Raw genomic sequence first — 10,329 nt, forward strand, 5'->3', positions numbered from 1 at the left:
GGGTGGGGGGGGGCAGGTGGGCTGGAGTCTGCTGTGATGCTAATCTGAAGCCCTGCCCCCAAGCCACAGCCCCACCTCTTTCAGGCCAGAGCCCTGCCTCCTCCAATACGGCATCACTCCAGGACAGTTAACTGGGGTGCTCCTGAGCAGGCAGGTCCTGCCCTGTGAAATCCCTCCCAGTCTAGAACCAGGGCCGATGCTGCCTCAGCACCCCCCCACCCCAACTCCTCCCCCCAGGGCCAGCTAGTGTCACCCCCTAGCCCCATGCCGGGAGTCATTCCCTTGTTCCCTGCCCCCCAGGCAGCCACTATCAAGGGCAGCTCCCACAGAGCGGGTAAGGCACTTGACCAAAAGTCAGGAGACCTGGGTGCAGGGAAGGCCCAAGGGAGCATGGACACCTTGGGTTCTCTGCCTAGTACTGGGAGAGGATTGGGGGCTGAGTGGGGAGCAGAGAAGGGAAGACTGAGAGCCTGGACACCTGGGTTCAATCCCTGCCCTGGAAGGGAAGTATCATAGAAAATGAGGGTTGGAAGGGACCTCAATCTAGTCCAACCCCCTGCTCAAAGCAGGACCATCCCCAACTAGATCATCCCAGCCAAGGCTTTGTGTAGCTGGGTCTTAAAAACCTCCAAGGATGGAGACCCTACCACCCCTCCAGGTAACCTTTCCCAGTGCTTTACTACCCTCCTCATGAGAGCGCTTTCCTAATATCCAACCTAAACTTCCCTTGCTGCAACTTGGGACCATTGCTCCTTGTTCTGTCATCTATCATCACTGAGAACAGTCCAGCTCCATACTCTACCCTTCAAGTAGTTGAAGGCTCCTGTTAAATCCCCCTCAGTCTACTCTTCTCCAGACTAAATAAGCCCAGGAAAGCTGGCTGTACTCTAAAGAATTGTAAAGAGTAGGAGCAGGGGTAGTAGAGCAGGGGGGGCTGGGAACCTGGGTTCTGTCCCCACTTTGCAGAGGAGGGATAGGAAATTAGAGCGTGGGGCGGAAGATGTAATTCCTTTGGCAGATACAATTCCCAGTGGAGGTGGGATTTGAACTCAGACCCCTCCCCTGCACCCGTCTCAACCCCTCTGACCCCCACCTTCCTGGGCAGCCAGTAGTGGGGAACCCAATGCCCCCATCCTGCACTGATCACCATGGGGGCCAGCAGGAAGCTGGATCCCATCTCAGGCCCTCTTCAAAGCTGGGCTCCCCCTCCCTCACCAGCATCTTTGCTTGAAAGAAAAACAACAGAATCAGGCAAAAATTAATTAAAAATCCCAAAACAGTTGAAAAAAAAAAAAAAAAAGCGCCCCAATCCTCCTACCAAGAGGTCTTTCCTGCTCCTGCCTTTGCTGTCAGAGATGGGAACAGAACCCAGGTGTCCTGGCTCTCAGCTCCCCCTGCCAGCTTGAACTAGGCTCTCTCCCTGGGCTGGGAGGAAAACCCAAGTGTCCAGGCTCCCAGCTACCCCCCCTCCCAAATCAGCCTGAACCACATTCACATCCAGCAGCTAGAACCCAGGAGTCCAGGCTCTCAGTCCCAGAGCTCTGTGGGGGGCAGGGAGGTTGGGCCTTTACCTCTCCATTTCAGTCCCAAATCTGCAGGCTCCTTGCCTGGGGGTGGGGAGAGGGGAATGGGTGACGGACACCATGCCTGGGGGGAAGAACAATACCCTGCCTGCCCCATGCTTGACAACACCCAACATCAGAATAGCCACAAGAAAAACACAACAGCTTCCCTGGAGGAGGGTGCACAGGGAGAAGGGGAGGCAGCAGGCAGGGGGCAGTGGGAGATCTTTTACCACCCCGCACCACTAACCACTAGGCTGCACACTCACTCTCAGAGCTGGAAATAGAACCCAGGAGCTTGGGCTCCTAGGCTCCCCCATCAGCTTGAATCACATACCCTTCCCAGGGCCAGGAGAACCCAGGAGTCCGGGCTCCCAGGCCAGGACATAACATGGAGATGAGTCAAGACCTAGCAAGTTGCTGCCCTCCTCCTCCCATTAAATCATATCCCCACCCACCCCCCCAACACGGGGGGCCCATGCTCCCCTAATGCCCCCACAGCCCTTTGCACTCAGCACTGGATATCCCCCAGGCATCAGGACATCTTCCACCCCAACTCCCACCTCCCCTAGCCATATGGGGTGAGTTAGTGGAGCAGTGTCAGCTGGGGAGAGGAGCCATGGGTGGGAGGGAACAGCTTCTGCAGGGGGTGGGGGGAAGACCCCATGTATAAGCCCAAGTGGGGGGCAGGGCAAGTTCTGCCCCCCCAAAGGGGCAGCCAGGGTGGGTTACCCTCCACCCCAGAGTAGCTGGGATGTTGCCCCCCACCACCCAGGGGCAGCCTGGCACCTGGAGTGTAGTGTTAAGGGACTCATGGGGGGGCGTTTCCATGCCGCTGATACAGGGCAGCACCCGCTCCTCCAGCTTCACACAGACTAGAACCCAGGGGAAGGGGCAGGAGGGGAGTCAACTCCTAAGACAGAGGAGGGGGTGCCCCCCCATCCTTCACAATGCACCAGAACAAACCCCCCCCCACCCCCGCCCCCGGATGCTACTTTTTAAAGAGACGGCACACTTTTCCACACCCCCACAGCAGCCCCCTTGCCACCCTGCCACCCGGCATGGGGCAAACCAGGGAAGGGGGAGAATTAAAATCAAGATCTGAAAGGGGGAGGGGCCTAAGAAATTAAATTCAGGAGGGGTGAACGGAAAAGGTTAAAGGGGCAGGGCCAAGGCCAGGGGCAGGGCTAGGGCAGCCCCTCGGCAGAGGGCCCTGCAGGGTCAGCCTCATGGCCAGCGCCCTCAAAGCTGTGCTCCATGCCCACAATGTCGGGTTCCATCTTGCCCGTGTCATTGATGAAGGTGGTGTAGGTGTCACCCTCGGCCATGAGCAGCTTGAGCTTGGGGATCCAGCTCTTGCGCACGACACGCCGGGCATTGGTGCACATGTCGGCTGCAATGGCGTTCATCTCGCTTTCCTTGAAGTTGGGTGCGAAGTTCTGGCAGTAAACTGCAGGAATTGAGAAAAGGGTGGGGGGGAGGGGGGAAAGGGGGTGAGTGCTGGAATCCACCGCTCTCTCAGCCCCCTCGAGCCCCTCCAAACGAGGGCAGGGGCATCACACCACCCCAGCAACCCAGGAAAGGGGGGGCACATGACACCAAGTCCGAAAAGGACAGGAGGTCAAGTGATCCCGGGGACCCACGGAGAAGGGGTCATGTGACCTCAAGGACCCAGAGGTTACATGACACCAGAGACCCTACAGAGGGGTCACATGACCCCAGGGACCACGGAGGGCAGGAGATCAAGTGACCCTAGGGACCCAGAAGGGTCACATGACCCCAGGGACCCAAGAGAACCAGGGGCCATGTGACCACCAGGATCCCAAGACAGGGGTTACAAGACCCCAGGGACCAAGGATGGCAGGAAGATGCATGACCCCAGGGGTGTCATGTGACTTGGGGGGTGGGTATCACATCATCCCAGGGGACCCACGGGGGCGGGACATGACCCCAGGAACTGGCAGCTCAGAGCTGCCCCATCCCTTTCCCCGCCATGGGGCAGAATCTGAATCTGGGTCTCCTCAGGCCCCCAAAGCCGAGTCCCCTGCTTGGCAAAGAGAGCAGGTGCCACGTGGGTTCTGATCCAGGCCCAATCCCATACTCTCTCCTCCCCACACCACCCAGCACTCACACTTCACAGCGTGCAGGACCCGGCTGTCCAGTGGCTTCCGGCTGGGGTCATTGGTGGAGGAGCGGATGCCAGTTCCACAGCTGTTAGCCAGTGTGTTCCTACCCAGGAGGAGGGGAGGGTGGAGAAGGGGGAAGTGAGGGAAAGCAAACAGGGCTCCCCCACACCCTGTTGCCCTCCCATGGTTGCTAGGCAGAGCAAGACTCAGGAGTCCCAGCTCCCTCCCTTTGATTGTGGGTGAGTGGGGAAACGGGCACAGAGGCAGAAAGGCCTTGGCAGTCAGCGGGGGAGCAGAGAAACAAGCCGATGCCTCCATGAACTATGTGGAAGCTGGGAAGGGGAACCAAGGAGTCCTGTCCTCCAGCTCCCCGGCTTGATCCTAGAGCTGAAGAGAGAACCCAGGTGTGCAGGCTCTCCTACCACAGTAAGGAAAAAAACCCAGGAATCCTGGCTGCCAACCCCCACTCCCCTCAGCCAGGACAAAACCCAGGTCTCCAGGCCTCTAGCCTCCACTCCCCTCCCCTCCCAGAGAGAACCCAGGCATCTGGGCTCCCCACCCCAGCCCCTCGGATATACCGGTCGAAGAAGGATGCAAGCAGTCGCCTGAGAAGCACTTTGTGCCGCGTCCCAGCACTGACGTGACAGTTCATCAGCTGCGCCCGCGTAATGTAGACGTTCGTGCCTGATGGGGGGAGGGGGGGGGGGAAGAGCCATCAGCATCCCCCTCTGCCCAGATGCCCCCTTAAATCAGGATCTACCCCCCACACCTTCCCCACAATTCCTTGGGATCTACCCTGACCAATATGGACCCCCAGTTGAGAAACAAATCCAGGAGTCCTGGCTCCCAGGCCCTCCCTCGCCCCTGAGCCCCAAACAGGAGTCACATGATGACGGTTCCCCACCAAGCCCAGCCTCTTGGACCAGGCACTGTGTGGACAACCGCTGATAGGTGGGAATAGGAAACGTAGTCAGGGAGCTGAGGGGGCGGGACAAATAAGAACCAGGGCCTGGCCCCCAGCACCTCCCCAGCCCAGAACAGGAGCCACATGATCATGATGCCCCACCCCCACACCTTGAACTAGGTGCTGTGCAGACAACCCCTGAAGGGATGGGGAAACTGAGGCAGGGAGCAGAGGGGGCAAGACTCGAACTAGGGCCAGGGCACACATACCAGTGACAAGCTCCAGCTTCTCGGCTGGGTCCCCCTCATCGTAGAGCTTGGGGTGGCAGCGGTTACCAATCTGGTTGATGAGCTCAGCCGGCAGCGACGCCAGGTCCTGCCGTACCCGCATCCGGTTCCGTGATTCTGAGGCCACTTGGTCAGGCAGTGCCTCCACCTTCTCCGCCGCTGGGGGAGGGACAGCAGGGTAAACAGGGGGCGCTGGGAGCCCAGATTCCTGGGTTCTCTACAGCTGTGGGAGGGGAATGGGGGCTGGGAGCCTGGAGACCTGTGTTCTCCCCCAGCTCTAGGAAGAAGTGGCATCCAAGGCAATAGAACAGCAGGACTTGTGATCCTGGGTACCTGGGTTCTACCCCAAGCCGGGGGGGGCAGGAGGGAAGAAGAGGGGCCTGGAGCCCACAGATATGCCCCTGCCTCACCCCCCCCCTCCCCCCAGACAGGGCGAGGTGGGGCTGCCTCAGGGCCCCAGCCCATCTGTCCTCCCCCAGGATGCAGCTAAGACCCAGCAAACTTGCCTCACTGCAGCCAGAGAATTAGGCAAGCAGCAGGGCCCCCTCCACCCTCAACAGCTGGAGACCAAGCTTTGCCTCTTCCTCCTGTGCCCTGCCCCTGGATGGGGCGGAGCAATGCAGCCCCTCACACTCTCCAAGCCTTTCCCCCAAGGGGCTTTGAGCAGGCAGGGCATTGAAAGCCCCCCGCCAAGGTGGCCACTGAAGGCCCAGTGGGCCCCTGCCAGGTCCCTAAACCACACCCCCAGGGAGGCAGGGCACCAGGCAGTGTCCAGCTCTATTGGACACTGAAGGCCCCACCCATTTCCCAAGCCCCACCCCCAGGGGCTCTCACCTCAAGCCCATTCCCCAAATGAGGCCACACCCTCCAAGGAAGACTCCTCCTACCCCCAAGCCAAGGTTTTAATGGGTACTGAAAGCCCAGCCCAGTCCCCAAGTCACACCCTCAGGGGCAGGGCACCAGTGCCCTCCATCAGGGAAGTCTCCTCCCACCCCAAGGCAGGAGTCTATTTGGAATAGAAGGCCTCACCCATCTCCCAAGCCCCGCCCCCCAGGGACAGCCCCAGCCCCTCCCACAGCGAAGACTCCTCCCACCTGCAAGCTAAGGCTCCATTGGACAACAAAGACCCCTCCCAGTCCCCAAGGTACACCCCAAGGCCAAAGGGCCACTCCCCCCACCTCCAAGCCAGGGCTGCATTGGACATCAAAGGCCCTGCCCAGTGCCCAAGCCACTCCACCAGGGGCAACCGACCCCTTCAACCCACCCCCAGGGAGGCAGAAGGGAGCTCTCACCCGCCTGGCCCACGTTCATCATGCTGTACATGGTGTACATATTGCAGATTTGGCGGTACTGCTCATCAGAGCCTTCCTCGGCACCATCCTCCTCCTCATCCTCCTCATTGTGGAAGGAGCCAGGGCTGTCGCTCGTGTAGGCGCTTGATGTGCCGGGGCTGGTCTGGTCAGCCGCTGCGCTGGGCCCAGCACCCACGGGAGCCCCCGGAGCTGGAGCCTGGGGCTGAGGCTGGGGCTGAGCCTGAGCTGGGGGCTGGCGCCCGCTGCCCGTGTCCGGTGCTGAGAACTTGGCCATTTTGCGACTGCCATTGCCCCCTCCTCCTCCTCCTCCACCGCCGCCGCTGCCCTCCTTCTGGCTGCTGTCCCACAGCCGCTTAACCACGAAGGTGCACTGCACCGAGTCGGAATCCTGCTGCTCCGTCTTGACCCGGGATACCAGGGGCAGGGGGGTGCTGCAGGAAGGCCAGGCCGAATTCTGGGCCACGGGGCTCTGGGGCTCTGAGGAGGGCGCCTCTTCAGGGTGCAAGCCCTGGGAGTCGCAGCTGGGTGAGCTGACCTTGAGGAAGAACTCAGTCCCCTTCTCCATGATCTCCTGGATCTGGAGGAAGCCAGCTGTGTACATGAGCAGGAACTGGTCACCCACATTCATGCTGAGGCGGCCTGTGTAGCAGAAGCTGAGGATCTGCTGGAAGGACTGGGGCTGGACGGCGGCTGGCAGCTCCACTACGGCACTCTTGCTGCTGTTGAAAAGGTCCCGGAAGTAGGAGCTGCTGGCAGCCAGGACAGCGCGGTGAGCCTTGAAGGCATGGCCTTTCACCACCACTGACACATCGCAGTAAAGGCCCTGCAGGCGCTGCTCATTCAGGCACTCCAGGATGCTGTTCCCGAAGTTGGGGATCTCCATCTGCAGCGTCTGGGCCATCGTCGGTGCCGGGGGCCTGGGCAGGGGTCAGGGGGTAGTGGTGGTGGGGCAGCAGCTGGAAGCACAGATGAGGGGGTGGGCAGGGCAACAGGGTGGGCAGGACAGTGTGGGGAGAAGGGGGTGGATGGATGGATGGATAGTTGTGTAGGCGTGATGCCAGACCGGGGTGGGTGGATGGACAGATGGACAGTCATGCAGGTGTGATGGTAGATGGATAGATGGACAGAAAGATGGCCAGATGGACAGTGAGTCATGTAGGCATGACAGTGGGTAGGTGGGTGGATGGGCAGATGGACAGACATGACAATGGGTGAATAGACAGACAGATGGACAGATGGAGGAATAGGCAGACAAACAGACAGTTGGGTAGGCATGTTGGTGGGTGAGGGGATGGAGGGACAGTTGGGTACGCATGATGATGGGTGGACGGACAGATGGACAGACAGAAAGTTGGGTCAGCATGATGGCGGAAGGGCAGATGGACAGCCAGGTGGACGTGGTATGGATGAACATACAGATGAAGAGACAGACAGTTGGGTAGGTGGACAGATGGATGGATGGACAAGATGGATGGACAGACAGAGAGTTGGGTAGGCATAATGATAGGTGGGTGGTTGGACAGACAGACAGACAGGCAGGGTGGTTAGACACGACAGTTGGGGGCGGGGGGGAGGGGACGGGACGGGAAGGGGCAGAGGTGTGGCCAGATGGGTGAACAGGCAGGGAGAAAGGCAGGGTAAGCACGATGATGGAGGGACGAACAGACAGATGGATGGGCAGGGAAAACAGATACAGCCGTGGGGGAGGAGGGGGAGAGACAAACAGAGAAGCCTCAGCCCAGGCCATACAGCCCTACACATGCCCGAGCTGCAGGCCTGCCCTGCCTTGTGCCTACCATCAGGCTGGACCCAATCCTGAGCTCCTAGCGGCTTCTCCCCCACCCCTCCTCTCCAGCACACACAACATACTAATGGGGTCTAAGGCTGCATCTACCATGGGGCAAAGCCCCAGGGGCCCAGCAGGATGGTGAAACCGAGGCAGGGAGGGGGAGAAACCCGGGCTGGGGCGGGGAAGGGGGGCATGCCAGGAGAAACAGGAGGGAGGCAGGGAGGGAGGCACAGAGCAGCCAACTGCAGTGACCTAGTTGTGTGCTGGGGAGGCTGAGAAGGAGGGAGAGCCCCCCCCAAGCTGGCAATATCTTAAGGAGTGAGACACCATGGGGGCGGGGGGCGGGAGCAGCACCTGAACCACTAACCAACCAGACCAACCGGGCCCAGGCCCAGACCCCTCCCCCAACCCCCACTGCTCAGAGAAAGCAGCACGGCCTCTACTTAGCACCCTGTACACCTCGGTTCCACGTCCAACCCTGCCACCAACTAGCCACCAGGCTTCAGCTAGGTCCCTTACCCTTGTCATGCCTCAGTTTCCCCTCTTTCTAAGGGGATGCTACCATGTGGCAGGCGTGGATCTGCTGTGGGACCCTGGGTCCCAGGTGGGGCTCTGGCTGCTCCTGTAATCCTTCTACTGCCTATGGCAGGACAAATCCTTCCCTCCTCCCACTACCCACCACTGCACTCAGTGCTATACGTTATTATTAGATGCATTATGGTAACACTTCAGGGGGTGGGGGGAGCTCCAGCAATAAGCTTGGGTCCCAGTGTGCTGTATACTATTAGGTGTATTATGGTAGCATACTGGGGTCCCAGGTCTATGTCAGGCAGGCCCCTGCTAAACTCCATGCTCCCTATTATTAGGTATATTATGGTAACACTCAGGGAGAACCTGTCTCCCCTTGCACTCAGAGCTGTATTACAAGGTGCATTATGTGGGGACCCCACTGTGCTTGGAGCTACACCTTATCAGGTAGATTAGAGTAGCACCTAAGAGGACTCCACTGTGTTTGGAGTTGCACATTAGTGCATAATGGTAGCAATCAGGGACCCCAGTCCTGAAATCAGATCCCTGCTGTGCTTGGTGCTGCACATCATTAGGTGCTTTATGGTAGCACCCGGGGGGACTCTGAGGAATCTCTAGGCTCCTCCCCCACAGAGATGTGACTGGAGACCCCAGCTCTGACCCCAGCCCTGGCTGTGCTCCCCCCTTCCCCCACCCATGCCTCAGTTTCCCTCTTTGGGGGTCCTCCCACCACTGTTGTGCCCCCCTCCCCATGTCTCCCAGGTCCCTGCTGCCCTGGGGAAGGGCAGGGCTCTGGCCCTCTGGTCTGGGATGAGGCAGATAGCTCCCTGGCCCCACTCCCAGCACAGCCACCAGCTCAGCTTCTCCACCCCCAGGCATCCCCCCAGAGGGGAATCAGCCCTGCAGCCCCCAGGGCAGCCCATGCTGAAAGTGAAACCGAAATAAGCCACTTGCAGAAAACACCAGGGAGCTGCTCACACTTCCATGGCTGTTGCTCCTCCAGCCTCATGGGGTGGGGGGGGCAGTCGTGAGACCCTAACCAACCCAGTCGCAGCCAGAGCAGATAGTAACAGGGCCAGGCCCTCTGCTCCAGACCCCCCTGCCCCAGGTACCCCTAGATCCCTCTGTCTCAGACTCTCCTACCCCCAGGTCCCCCTGACCCAGACCCACCTACCCCCCTTTCCCAGACTCCAGGACCCCCCTGGCCCAGACCTCCAAGACGCCTTCACTTGCGGTGCCCTCTGACCCCCAGCCCAGACCCCCAAGATCCCCCCACTTTGCCAGACTCCTCTGCCCCCAGACTACCCTGATCCCAACCCCCCAGACCTCCCCTACACACAGTGGGGAGGGGGGGATTAGCGATACACACCCTGATTTCTGCAAATCAGATGACCCCCCCCCACTGGAATCTCAGGTTGCTCCTCTCCCCACCCAAGGAAAAGCTCCTCTGCAGGGTTCCCTGGGGCATGCCTCCCCCTCCTCTTTTTCATCCTCCACCCCCAAAAGACTGGGGAGAGGCACAGCAGCCTACCCCCACCTCCCCAGACTGGGGGGGGTTCCTCTGTTTCTGGGGGGGTCAAAAGCAGGGGTGAGTCCAGCTGAGACAGCTCCCCCAGGCTCGAAGGGATCCCCCTATTTCTGGGGGAAGGAGCTGGCCCCCCCAGCCTGTTTATTGGGGGCAGGGCTCTCTTAGGGGGAAAAGGCTCTTAGCAGGGGGGCAGCCTGGTGGGTACAGGGGGACAGCCCCCTCCCCCCAGTCTTTGGAAGGGGAGGCAGGGTCCCCAGTGAGGGGGGCAGCCGGGGCCAGGCCCCGCCCCCAG

General features: G+C 60.2%; 1 protein-coding gene across 2 annotated transcripts; it reads right to left on the minus strand.

Moving 5' to 3' along the window:
• Nucleotides 1–6: 6 nt before the first annotated feature.
• NACC1 (nucleus accumbens associated 1) lies at nt 7–10,244 on the minus strand. Of its 2 annotated transcripts, XM_006023407.3 has the most exons (5): nt 6,172–10,237; nt 4,862–5,038; nt 4,267–4,372; nt 3,694–3,791; nt 7–3,012 (listed from the first exon to the last, which is right to left on the minus strand). In XM_006023407.3, the coding sequence occupies exons 1-5, from the start codon at nt 7,091–7,093 to the stop codon at nt 2,750–2,752; spliced, it is 1,566 nt and encodes a 521-aa protein (XP_006023469.1). In that variant the 5' UTR covers nt 7,094–10,237; the 3' UTR covers nt 7–2,749. The 2 variants fall into 2 exon arrangements, with proteins under 2 accessions (XP_006023469.1, XP_006023470.1); XM_006023408.3 differs by lacking the exons at nt 7–3,012; nt 3,694–3,791 and adding an exon at nt 3,830–4,075 and having other exon boundaries at nt 6,172–10,244.
• Between the last annotated feature and the right edge of the window lie 85 nt (nt 10,245–10,329).

The sequence above is a fragment of the Alligator sinensis genome, unplaced genomic scaffold (assembly GCF_000455745.1).
Source record: "Alligator sinensis unplaced genomic scaffold, ASM45574v1 scaffold707_1, whole genome shotgun sequence".
Lineage (NCBI taxonomy): Eukaryota > Metazoa > Chordata > Crocodylia > Alligatoridae > Alligator > Alligator sinensis.